At 43.2% G+C, this 13,646-nt stretch overlaps 1 protein-coding gene across 3 annotated transcripts in view; it reads left to right on the top strand.

Moving 5' to 3' along the window:
* The window catches only part of LIMA1 (LIM domain and actin binding 1), a 105,280-nt gene that overhangs the window by 49,556 nt on the left and 42,078 nt on the right, over positions 1 to 13,646 (top strand). For all 3 annotated transcript variants that reach the window (XM_003906362.4, XM_009180717.3, XM_009180718.4), the window contains exons 3-4: positions 1,522 to 1,567; positions 9,797 to 10,261. In XM_003906362.4, coding sequence (XP_003906411.3) covers positions 1,522 to 1,567; positions 9,797 to 10,261 — 511 coding nt within the window. The remainder of the gene's footprint in view (positions 1 to 1,521; positions 1,568 to 9,796; positions 10,262 to 13,646) is intronic.

Here is a 13,646-nt window from a genome sequence, read left to right as displayed (position 1 = left end):
TGCCAGAGATCACAGTTAATAAGCAGCAAAACTGGGGCTTAAAGCCTGGACTTTCTGTTCTATGCAGTTATTTCAGCATTTGACCTTATCCACTGGGATCTTGCTGTTATATCAGAGCAGATGACTGGAATAGCTGCAGGAAGTGAGGTCTGCTCTGATTTACAGCTTCTCCTGATAGAGTTGATTAAAAGCAACTGCTGGCAGAAATAGGTATGCAAACTGTTTCTTTGGGTTTGCTTGCTTGTTTGTTTTGAGTCTTGCTCTGTCACCTGGGCTAGAGTGTAGGCTCAGCTCACTGCAACCTCCGCCTCCTGGGTTTGAGCGATTCTCGTGCTTCAGCCCCACAGGTAGCTGGGATTATAGGTGTGCGTCACCATGCCTGGCTGATTTTTGTATTTTTAGTAGAGATGGGGTTTCACCATGCTGGCCAGGCTGGTCTTAAACTCCCGACCTCAGGTGATCCACCTGCCTCAGCCTCCCAAAGTGCTGGGATTACAGGTGTGAGCCACTTCACCCAGCCCAGAACTGGTTTTCTTAAAGATTGAAAGTGGCTAGGGGGCTGGGCCTGGTGGCTCACGCCTGTAATCCCAGCATTTGGGGAGGCCGAGGCCAACAGATCACTTAAGCTTAGGAGTTTGAGACCGGCCTGGTCAACATGGTGAAACCTTGTCTCTACGAAAAATACAAAAAATTAGCCAGGTGTGGTGGTGTGCACCTGTGGTCCCAGCTACTCAGGAGGATGAGGTGGTGGGATCACTTGAGCCCTGGAGGTGGAGGTTGCAGTGCGACAAGATCAAACTACTGAACTTCAGCCTGGGTGACAAAGAAATCCCATCTCAAAAAAAAAAAAAAAAGAAAAGAAAAAGAAAAAAAGGAAGTGGCTGGGGTGATGGCTCACGCCTGTAATCTCAATACTTTAGGAGGCCGAAGCATGAGGATCACTTTAGCTCAGGAGTTTGAGACCAGTCTAGGCAACATGGCAAGACCCCATCTCTACAAAAATTTTTAAAAAACCAGGTGTGGTGGTGTGCACTTATATAGTCCCAGCTACTCAGGAGGCTGAGACAGGAAGTTCGCTTGAGCCTGGGAGGTCAAGGCTGCAGTGAACTATGATGAACCATGGTTGTACCACTGTATTCCAGCCTGAGCAACAGAGTGAGACCCTGTCTCAAAAAAAAAAAAAAAAAAAGGCTGGGCACGCACTTTGGGAGGCCGAGGCGGGTGGATCACTTGAGGTCAGGAGTTCAAGACCAGCCTGGCCAACATGGTAACACCCCATCTCTACTAAAACTACAAAAATTAGCTGGGCATGGTGGTAGGTGCCTGTAATCCCAGCTGCTCTGGAGGCTGAGACAGGAGAATCACTTGAACCCGGGAGGTAGAAGTTGCAGTGAGCCGAGATCACACCACTGCACTGCAGCCTGGGCAACAAGAGTGAAACTTCATCTCAAAAAAAGATAAAAAATTGAAAGAGTAAAAATATGTTTAATTTGAGACATTCTTTCCCCCGCTTCTCTGAAGGTACCAGAAAGCAGCTGAAGAAACAAACATGGAGAAGAAGAGAACTGTAAGTATTCAGAAATTCCAGGGCACGTGGCACTTCTTGAGCAGAATTGTGTGGCCAAGCCACCTGCAGCCTCTGTGGGACTTGGGTTCTGTGTCAGCTGAGTGGACATTTGTGCCAGCTGGTGTGATCTGTGAGCCATTTGCTCAGGACAGCTTGATTCAGTGCAGGGAATCTTATTTTTTCACTGCGTTTCTCCTTTTGAACCACTTTTTCTTTCCTGTGTGGAGTGAAGGACAAGAGACCAAGTGCTTGCCTGAGGTTAGTAAAATGGCTTCTTCTCAAATAAGAACACAGGGTTTCCTAGGTAGTCTTCGTTTTTTCCACCTCAGACAATCAGAACTTCTACATCTGTGCATTTAAATGGTAGTAGCTGTGCAGCTGTTCTCATCTTCTGGGTTTTTTGTTTAAAGCAAACTTCTTGACCCAATCTAGTCAGCAAGTTTCCTAGCTGCGGGATCTATCAAAGACAAAAACCTCCAGAATAAACTGTCTGCTTTTACCCGTTCTCTAGTCTCCGTGCTTGCTAATTTCCAGTGAGGCTGAACAATACATGTCTTTTGAAATTTTGCTTGATTTAATCTTGTGAGGAAAAAAACTCATATGTTTGGGCCATAATTCCTTAATTTGGATGGCATTACAAAAACCTCCTCCTGGCAGTTTTCAGTGCCTAACCTATTTAAACTAGTGCATAATGTGTCCCTGTAAATTTGTTCTCTCTACGGCTGAGGTCCTTGACTTAATTTTCCTGTAATTAAAAAAATGGATCTCCTCTGGTGCATTATAAGAAAAAACTACCATTACTTTACTCAACTGCTGATTTCTTCCCTCTTGCCTCTGTCTGTCCCCTCCTCACTTGCTCCTTTCTTTCTTCCTTCCCTTCACTCTCATCCATTTAACAAGTTTTCACTGAGCACCTACTACATGCCAAGCACAGACTACATCCCAGCCCTTGTAGAATTTACATTCTAGTGCAAAAGACAGACAATAAAGAAATTGTGTCAGTATGGCCAGGCATGGTGGCTCATGCCTATAATCCCAGCACTTTGGGAGCCCGAGGCAGGCAGATCACCTGAAGTTAGGAGTTGGGAGACCAGTCTGGCCAAGATGGTGAAACCTTGTCTCTACTAAAAATACAAAAATTAACTGAGTGTGGTGGCGCATGCCTGTAATCCCAGCTACTCTGGAGGCTGAGGCAGGAGAATCAATTGAACCCGAGAGGCAGAGATTGCAGTAAGCCGAGATCGCACCACTGCATTCTAGCCTGGGTGACAGAGTGAGACTCTGTCTCAAAAAAATTTTTTTTTAATTAAAAAAAGAAATTGTGTCAGTAGTGATTAGTGCTGTGGAACACCATGACTCATGCAGGTAAGGAGGATAGAGTCTAGGGTGGTCAATGAAGGCCTGTGATGATGAAATGTTTGAGCAGAGTTGAGGACATGAGCCAGGTAGAAGAGTCAGGCAGTAGGAACCACTTGTGCGAATGTCCTCAGGCAAGAACGGTCTTGGTGTGTTTGAGGAATACAAAGAGAAAGGTCAAATGGTGTCATTGTAAAGACCTGGGCTTTAACTCTGAATGCAAGGAGGCCTTTGGAGAGAGGGTTTATATGCAAAGGAGTAATGTGGTCTGACTTAAATTTTTAAAAAGAAGGAAGAGAAGGCTCTAATCCCAGCACTTTAGGAGGCCAAGGTGGGAGGATCGCTTGAGGCCAGGAGTTCAAGACTAGCCTGGGCAACCTAGCGAGACCCTGTCTATTTTTTAAATGTAAAAAAATGGAAGAGAATGTAGAGGAACAATAATGGCAGAAGCATGGAGACCAATTAAGAGACAATTGTAATTATTTAGGCCAGGTATACTATGGTTTGGACTAGAGTAGTAGCAGTATAGGTGTTGAGAAGTGGTCAGGATGTATGTTGAAGGTAGAGAGAAATAAGAATCAAGAATGGCAGCAGTGGCTCTGCCACAGTGGCTTGTGTCTGTAATCCCAGAACTTTGGGAGGTCAAGGCAGGAGGATCACTTGAGGGGAGGAATTCAAGACCAGCCTGGGCAATATAGCAGACCCCATCTCTATTATAAAAAAATAAATAAATAAAAGAATAGCAACAATGTTTTTGGCCGAAACACAATTAAATTAAAATACCGTTAATTGAGACGGGGAAGACTACAGTAAAAGCAGATTTAGAGAGGAAGAAATAGTAGAAGCTCAGTTTTGCAAATGTAAACTGTAACATGTTTTATTAAGACATCCAAATGGAAATGTCAGTAGCAACTTGGATACTATATAAAAATCTGGAATTGGAAGAGATGCCTGCTGCGGATAAAATGGACGTGTGTCAAAGTGTCAGTGGTACTTAAAGCTATGAGGTGCATGAGATGAGCTAGGAAGTGAGTGTAGACAGAGAAGTGGTCTCATGACTTAGCTCAGGGGTACCTTGGCGTTTAAAGGTTGGAGATATAAGGAGTAACTAGCAGAGGAAACAAGTGCCAGAAGCCAAGTGAAGAAAGTGTTTCTAGAAGGGGAGTTAACAGAATCAAACACACAGATAAGCTGAGAACTGACCATCAGATTTGGCAACATGAAGGTCACTGGTCATCTCGTGTTGTTTGGGAGTGGTGGAATAGAGGCCTCAATTGGACTAGGTTCAAGACAGTGGGATGAGAGAAGTTGACGCCATGAGTATAGACAGTCATCATGGAGCATCTCTTATGTTCCAGCTCCTGAAGACACAAGAAGCATGAGATGTATTCTCTGCCTCCAAGGGACTGTTTAGAATTTGGAAAATAGAATTACAATCCAGGTGTGATAAGTACCATATCAAATAAATAGAGTGGGCTGGGGGAGAATTTAGGAGGGACCTGAACTGTGCTACATCTAGGAAGGCTTCCCAGAAGAGGCAGTGCCTGACTCAACCCTAAAGGACCAAGAGGAATTAGCTAAGCAGAGGCGACAGGGAGCGGCAGAGGCTTTGTGTTCTAGACGGAGGAAGCAGCACATGCACAGCATGAAGGCATAAGAGAACAGGCCTACTTGACAGATGAAAAGATGATTGTCGCCTTCACCAAGATAGAGAGTTCAAGAAAAGAAACAGGATAGAGAATGAGGAGTGAAGGGAAGAAAGGGAAGACTTCAGGCTGGGTGCAGTGGCTCACATCTGTAATCCTGGCACTTTGGGAGGCTGAGGCGGATGGATCACCTGAGGTCAGGAGTTCGAGACCAGCTTGGCCAACATGGTGAAACCCCATCTCTACTAAAAATACAAAAAAATTAGCCAGGCGTGATAGTGCACGCCTATAATTCCAGCTACTCGGGAGACTGAGGCAGGAGAATAGCTTGAACCCAGGGGGCAGAGGCTGTGATGAGCCAAGATTGCACTACTGTACTCCAGCCTGGGTGACAGAGCAAGACTCCATCTCAAAAAAAAAAAAAAAGAAGAAAGAAAGAAAAAGAAAAAAAAAAGGGAAGACTTCAACCTTAATCAAGGAGGAGTTTAGGATGCCTCTAGCACTTCCAGGTAGAATTGGTAGACAAGGAGAGATATCTGTCTAGAGATAAGTTCTATAACTCTGTCTATATAGATACATAGTATATAGATCTATATATTTGTTGATGTTATAATCTATATGGTGGGTGAAATCAGGATGGATAACATCATATGCAGAGAATATGTAATGTAAGCAAAACAGAGGACCTAAGACAAAAACGCCGAGGTACCCCACCATATAAGGGAGGGACAGAGGAGGGGAAACCTGTAAAAAAAAAAAAAAAAAAAAGAATAACTAATTTATGAAACTGAGTTTGAGTAGTGGCCAGATAAATGAGAATAAATCTTTTTTTTTTTTTTTTTTTGAGATGGAGTCTTGCTGTTTCGCCAGGCTGGAGGGCAGTGGCATGATCTTGGCTCACTGCAACCTCTGCCTCCTGGGTTCAAGCAATTCTCCTGCCTCAGCCTCCCAAGTAGCTGGGACTAGAGGCGCCCGCCACCATGCCCACCTAATTTTTGTATTTTTAGTAGAGACAGGGTTTCACCATGTTGGCCAGGATGGTCTCGATCTCTTGACTTCGTGATCCGCCCACCTTGGCCTCCCAAAGTGCTGGGATTACAGACGTGAGCCACTGCGCCCAATGAAATCTTTTTTTCATTATTGTTTTTTTCTACACCCTTCTTGCGTCTCAAAATGGGAAGAAATCTAAGAAAAAGGGGGTATCACAGAAAAGTTGGAAGCAATTTTTACAAGGGAGAGTGGTCAGTAATGTCAAATGCTATAGTGAGATCAAATAAAGCAGAAGCCTCTAGTGCATTTAGCAGTTGAGGTAAGTGGACGTGTATAGGTATTTAAAGAAGAGGACGGGCATGGTGGCTCACACCTGTGATCCCCACACTTTGGGAGGCTGAGGTGGGAGGATCACTTGAGCCTGGGAGTTTGAGCCTGGGCAACATAGTGAGACCCCTCCCTGTAAAAATTTTAAAAATTTAGCTGGACGTGGTGGCATGGGCCTGTGGTCCCAGATACTTGGGAGGCAGAGGTGGGAGGATCGCTTCAGCCCAGGAGGTCAAGGCTGCAGTGAGCCGTGATCATGCCACTGCACTCTAGCATGGGCAATAAATAAATAAATAAATAAATAAATAAATAAATAAATAAATAAATAAAATAGATAACAAAGAAGTAGCTATGTGAAAAAATACTTAGCCTCACTGATGATCAGATAAATGTAAATTAAAGTAATAATGAGATATAAATTGTAATCTAAATAGCTGGCAAATAATTTTGAACAATACAGATATTAATCAGTAGGGGAATGGTAATTGCATATAGAGTATAATATACTATATGGTTGTTAAGATTTTGGCCAGGCATGGTGGCTGGCTTACACCTGTAATCCCAGCACTTTGGGAGGCCGAGGCAGGCAGATCACCTGAGGGAGGTCAGGACCAGCCTGGCCAACATGGTGAAACCCTGTCTCTACTAATAATACAAAAATTAGCCGGCATGGTAGTACATTCCTGTAAGTCCAGCTATTTGAGAGGCTGAGGTAAGAGAATTGCTGTAACCTGGGAGGCAGAGGTTGCAGTGAACCGAGATCGTGCCACTACACTGTAGCCTGGGTGACAGAGCGAGACTCCGTCTCAAAAAAAAAAAAAAAAAAAGATTGAAGATTTTATGTATGGGCATGAAAAGACATCAAAAGCACATTAAGTGATTAAATGCAAAGTGTAGAACAGTAAGTGCAGTATGATTTTGTACAAAAAAATACATATAGTGTACAAAATAGAAAAGAATGAGAACATATATATCATATAAACTGTTAGGAGTGGGTATCTAGTTTGGGAAAGGTGGGGAGTCAAGTAGGGAAAATGGCATGTATTGTAGCATCTATTCATGTCATGTACATATTTCTATATTGATTGAGAGTTTTCCCCCCAATAAGTTATTACTTTTGTAATTGAGAAAAATAATAAATTAAAAATAAGATAATGTTATGAACATATTAAAGAGACAGTTGGGGCTGAGCGCAGTGGCTCATGCCTGTAATCCCAGCACATCAGGAGGCTGAGGCGGGCAGATCACCCGAGGTCGGGAGTTCGAAACCAGCCTGGCCAACATGAAGAAACCCCATCTCTACTAAAAATACAACATTAGCCAGGCATGGTGGTACATGCCTGTAATCCCAGCTACTTGGGAGACTGAGGCATGAGAATTGCTTTAACCCGGTAGGCGGAGGTTGCAGTGAGCCAAAATCACGCCGTTGCACTTCAGCCTGTGCAACAAGAGCGAAACTCCATCTCAAAAAAAATATATGTATATATATATTTAGCCAGGCATGCTGACATACACCTATAGTCCTAGCTACTCAGAAGGCTGAGGTGGGAGGATCACTTGAGCCCAGGAAGTCAAACAGCTGCAGTGAGCTATGAGTATGCCACTGCATTTCAGCCTGCGTGACAAAGTGAGACCCTGTCTCTAAAAAAATTAAAATAAAATGGGATCATGCTGTCTTATAATTTGCTTTCTTCATTCAAAAGTATCCTATGAGCATCTTTTCATGTCATAAGTATACTTTGATCACATGATATATATCTGAGAAAAAACAGTGTCCAGTTACCAAGGCAAAGTGCCACTTTGATTGTCAGGGCTCCTGTGTGGTTACAGTAAGGGCAGGTGAAGTCGGAGACCTAGATGACTCATCCATTGTGTGGCACGAGACCTTACAGAGCCAAGAGTGCTGCTGGCAGTTAGGGTAGAACCAGCTTCTGGAGCTGTTTTGTAATTCTCTCTTTTCCAGCAAGAAAACTTTTTAAACTTCTTATATCTCTGATCCATACATTCTTCCCCCAATGGATCATTTTTGTAAGCTAAAATGTAAACACTAGAATCAAGCAGTTGTTCTACAATTTTTTTTGCAAGCCTTGTTGCTACTTGATGAAGTGGCTCTCAGGGTATATTCAGAAGAGTAATAGGGTGAGAGACTTAATTCCCAAAATAGCTGCTAATCCTGTTTAATTCCTAGGTTGTTTGTCCTTTCTTTCTTAGTTGAAAGACCGGTGAGTAACAGACTACAGGAGAGAAGGTATTGGAGTTTGCAGTTTGTTGGGAAGGTGGTGCTGTTCAATTTACTTAGGAGTACAGTCCTTTAAAAGTACGGGACATTTAATTTTCTTTTTTTTTTTTTTTCTTTTTTTTTGAGATAGAGTCTCGCTCTGTTACCCAGGCTGGAGTGCAGTGGAGCAATTTGGGCTCACTGCAACCTCTGCCTCCCCGGTTCAAGTGATTCTCCTGCCTCAGCCTCCTGAGTAGCTGGGACTACAGGCGCTTGCCACCACGCCCGGCTAATTTTTGTATTTTTAGTAGAGACGCGGTTTCGCCGTGTTGGCCAGGCTGGTCTCGAACTCCTGACCTCAGGTGATCCACCCGCCTCGGCCTCCCAAAGTGCTGGCTTGAGCCACTGCGCCCAGCCGGGACATTTAATTTTCGACAAGCATGTTTCCTCTATTGTGGAACAATAGTGACAATTTCCAGGTTGTTTTCAGTCTGTTTATATGTATAAATTAATTCCATGTTTGGCCCTGGTGAAAGTGAACTCTCTTAGATATGTAAATATGTGCCCTTTGATCATCTGAGTGATTGGTGATGGTATTTGCATTTGAAGCCTGCATATTTTACAACCAAAGGATCTGTAAAACAGTGAATTTCTTGATAACTGAGTTTTTGTTTTTTTGTTTTTTTTTTTTTGGTTGGGGGATAGAGTCTCACTCTGTCACCCAGGCTGGAGTGTAGTGGCACAGCCTTAGCTCACTGCAACCTCCACTTCCCAGATTCAAGCGATTCTCTCGCCTCAGCCTACCGAGTAACTGGGACTACAGGTGCACACCCCTGCACCCAGTTTTTTGTATTTTTTTTAGAGATGGGGATTTCACCATGTTAGTCAGGCTGGTCTCGAACTCGTGACCTCGTGATCCTCCCGCCTTGGCCTCCCAAAGTGCTGGGATTACAGGCATGAGCCACCGTGCCCAGCCCCGATAACTGAGAATTTATACACAGAAAAACTTGTAGAGAAGAGCAGGGAAAAAAAAAAAAAAGATTAAATTCTTATGTAAAAATAAAATTTGACTGTTCATATGCATGTAAATTATGTCAGATATAACTAAATATTTATGCAAATACTTGGAAAACTCTGGGGACTTCTCCAGGGTTCTACAAATAGTTTCAATCCTTGCTGCCACTATCCATAATTAATGGTATTGTATAGTTTCAGCTATCCTATATTTTTGTCTTATTTAAAAGAAAAAACCAGCAGAATTTACCATGTTATTTTATGGCAGGTAATGATGAACTTTGCTAATGTGTAGTTACAGCGTTTCAAGCACTTGTATTTTGCTTTTTCTTTCTTGTTTTTTTCCCCATTAATCTTTGGGTAAAAATCTCTTGTCTCTCATATAACTATCATTAGAGCTGGGCTTGCCTTTCTTCTCATTTTGTCCTTATAAGGCCATCCTGTTTTATCACTTCCTGCTTCAGCTCCTGACTTTTTCTCTCTTCCCCTCTCCCTCTCCCTCTCCCTCTCCCGGGTGGATGCTTTCTCCATGTGGCAGGGCTGTAACTGTTCACAGCTGTCTGAAACAGCAGTGGACCAGGAGCAGCTTGGAGTTTTAACTTTCATTTTACAAAGAACAACATGTTTGAATGTTTCAACAGGCAAGTTATAACTGGCACCTACTTCTTGTTCTTCTAGAACACCGAAAATCTCCCCCAGCACTTTAGAAGGGGGACCCTGACTGTGTTAAAGAAGAAGTGGGAGAACCCAGGGCTGGGAGCAGAGTCTCACACAGACTCTCTACGGAACAGCAGCACTGAGATTAGGCACAGAGCGGACCATCCTCCTGCTGAAGTGACAAGCCACGCTGTTTCTGGAGCCGAAGCTGACCAAGAGGAACAAATCCACCCCAGATCTAGATTCAGGTCACCTCCTGAAGCCCTCGTTCAGGGTCGATATCCCCACGTCAAGGACAGTGAGGATCTTAAAGACCACTCAACAGAAAGTAAAAAAATGGAAAATTGTCTAGGAGAATCCAGGCATGAAGTAGAAAAATCAGAAATCAGTGAAAATACAGAAGCTTCAGGCAAAATAGAGAAATATAATATTCCGCTGAACAGGCTTAAGATGATGTTTGAGAAAGGTGAACCAACTCAAACGAAGGTAAGAATTGGGCGGGTTTGAAACTTGAGAAAGCCAATTCAAGTACTAAACAAAGCTGTTTTTCCAATCTAGCCATTTTGAGTAGAGGCGAATATGTGGTCAGTATGTCTTTTGATTCCAGTTAGATAAGTTAATACGTCTCAAATGAATTATTTACATAGATGCTAAGATTTATGAATCTCTGACCCAATTTCATGTTAAATCAAGTTCACACTGGGATTCAAATTGGTATCTAGAAATGAAGAGCGTTTAATACTGATTGGATTATGTGTTTTTGTACACTTGCCCTTTTAAATTGTCTTCCTGCGTTCTTTATCATTTGTAGCTCTGGGGGTGGAATTACTGCCGAATAGCTCTCTGCTTGGACACAGCTGCAGACTGAGTGTTAAGGCCAGAGTTTAACATTAAGACTGAGGCTTACTTGTCTCTGCTAGCTGAATCCCTTCTCTTCTTCTCAACTTCCTCATCTGTGCCTTCCAACAAATGTTTTCTATCAGCTAAAATCCTCTCTCAGGCAAAATCAATGAAGATAGCCAGACTAGCTATAGCTTTCGGGAGTTTTGACTTGCAAATACACGGGGTTGCGTTTTCCTACAACTGCTAATGAAATTTGATCCTTCATGTGGATTGCAGACCTCGTCCCCAGAGGGAATTACTTAACTAGAAAATGAGTTACATATGCTGGTGATTTATAACACAATCCAGAGGCCACGAAGCTGGTAAATTTTTCCAGTTTTCTCATACTTTCCTATATATCTGGCTTTGTACATGGGGATGGTTTGTTACAACAGTCGTTATAATGAAATAAACAGACCTGATGGGGAGCAAAGCCATCCCTACTCTAGATTCCACCTAGATGGGAAAGCTGGATTTTTTTAAGCGAAATATTTGGCCCAAATCCCTATGTTTGGAAAGCAATATAATAATATGAAGCATTCTTTCTGAGATAAAAAATAACTCATCCCGTAGTCTTCAGTTATGTTAGGTGTGATATTGTCAATCCCTTCCCATAACTTGCAATGTCAGTTCTTTTCTGCTTAGAATTATGAAAGTTCTTGAATGTTTGGGGGTCATGTTTGAAGTTGTACGAGTTTTTGACGATTTGTAAAGCTAGAACACTTTTCCGTGCATAAGCTTTAGCTCTACTTTAACAGTGAAACCAGTTGGCAAGAGATGTAACCACAAAGCAGTTTTATAACTTTTCTTAACTCTCTTCCCTCTCAAGTTTTTAGACCTTTAGTCCTGCCAAATCCTCCTTTCCCCTTTATGGTTTTAATTTAATTTTTTTTTTTATTTAAATAGAAGAAGAATTTTAAGTGGAAGGAAAAAATGTCAGAAATCCTAAATAGAGAGGAAGGGGCTTTGTTGTGACTCAAAGCACCATTGTAAGTCTCCTCCTCCCAGACCCTGCTAGGAACAGGACAGCTGATGTCATGCCAGTACACACAATGTAGATTCAGTGCAAAAGGCTGCTGCATGTTGAAACTGGCCAAAGGTAGGAAATGACTGGGACTGTAGCAGACAAAAATGCTGATTATGTGTAAGGATATGGTGAGACACTTTTTCTCATGAATATCTAGTGAGATATGGGTCAGAACAAGCCTCTCTTTCTAAGCCTGCTTGGAGAGGAGAAAAACTTTCCATATAAGATCCTATTAGGCCAGGCCTGGTGGCTCATGCCTGTAATCTCAGGATTTTGGGAGGCAGAGGTTGGGGGATCACTTGTGTCCAGGAGTTCGAGACCAGCCTGGCCAACATGGTGAAATCCCGTCTCCACTAAAAATACAAAAGTTAGCCGGACGTGGTGGCATGTGCCGGTAGTCCCAGCTACTTGGGAGGCTGAGGCAGGAGAATGACTTGAACCTGGGAGGTGGAGGATGTATTGAGCCAAGATATGCCACTGCACTCCAGCCTGGGCAACAGAGTGAGACTCTGTCTCAAAAAATATATGAAAATAAAAATAGAGATCCTAGTAGATGGCTGATAGCACTGGGCAACCAGATTGATTGCTAAAGCTATAGGAAGATGGAAGAGTCTGGGCACAGTGGCTTACATCTGTAATCCCAGAATTTAGGGAGGCCCAAGGCAGGAGGATTGCTTGTGCCAAGGAATTTGAGACCAGCCTGGGCAATATGGCCAGATCTCGTCTCTACTAAAAATTTAAAATTAGCCGGATGTGGTGGTATGCACTGATAGTCCCAGCTACTTAGGAGACTGAGGCAGAAGATTGCTTGAGCATGAGAGTGTGAGGTTGCAGTGAGCCATGATCACCGCTGCACTTCAGCCTAGGCAACACAGTAAGATCCCTGTCCCTTAAAAACAAGAAGAAGAAGATGGAAGAGACATAAGATTCACCTGGGCTTCTAGGTGTCATTGCTTTTTTTGTGCCATTTTTAATTTCCTCATTTGTCACTTAATGGACTGCTAAGGGAGTGGAAAACACAGCCACCCTTGGTTTTATTGCTGTTTCTAAATAAGCATCATTGTCCATACTGAAAGCAGTCTAGATTTTATTTATTTATTTATTTATTTATTTATTTATTTATTTTTGAGACAGAGTCTCTCTTTGTTACTCAGCCTGGAGTGCACTGGCATGATCTCGGCTCACTGCAACCTCCACCTCCCAAGTTCAAGTAATTCTCCTGCTTCAGCCTCCCAAATAGCTGGGATTACAGGCACCCGCCACCACGCCCAGCTAATTTTTTTTTTTTTTTTTTTTGAGACGGAGTCTCGCTTTGTGGCCCAGGCTGGAGTGCAGTGGCCGGATCTCAGCTCGCTGCAAGCTCTGCCTCCCAGGTTCACACCATTCTCCTGCCTCAGCCTCCCGTGTAGCTGGGACTACAGGCGCCCGCCACCTCGCCCGGCTAGTTTTTTGTATTTTTTAGTAGAGACGGGGTTTCATCGTGTTAGCCAGGATGGTCTTGATCTCCTGACCTCGTGATCCACCCGTTTCGGCCTCCCAAAGTGCTGGGATTACAGGCTTGAGCCACTGCGCCCGGCCCCAGCTAATTTTTATATGTTTAGTAGAGACAGAGTTTCATCATATTGGTCAGGCTGGTCTCGAACTCCTGACCTCAGGTGATCTGCCTGCCTTGGCCTCCCAAAGTGCTGGGATTACAGGCATGAACCACCATGCCCAGCCTCAGTCTAGATTATTTTTAACAGTTCTGTCAGGTAATCTATAGTCTGAGCTCAACCTATCTGTATAGTCTCATAGCCAATCTTATACTCAAACCTTGGAATACTCATCCCCCAATTGCTACTTTTTGAATCTTTTATTCTTAATATTTCATGGTTTTTTTTTTTTTTTTTGAGACGGAGTCTCGCTCTGTCGCCCAGGCTGGAGTGCAGTGGCCGGATCTCAGCTCACTGCAAGCTCCGCCTC

This window comes from Papio anubis, chromosome 9 (genome assembly GCF_008728515.1).
Source record: "Papio anubis isolate 15944 chromosome 9, Panubis1.0, whole genome shotgun sequence".
In the NCBI taxonomy this organism is placed as follows: domain Eukaryota; kingdom Metazoa; phylum Chordata; class Mammalia; order Primates; family Cercopithecidae; genus Papio; species Papio anubis.
Note: the sequence above shows the minus strand (reverse complement) of the source record. Positions and strands in the feature narration are given on the sequence as shown.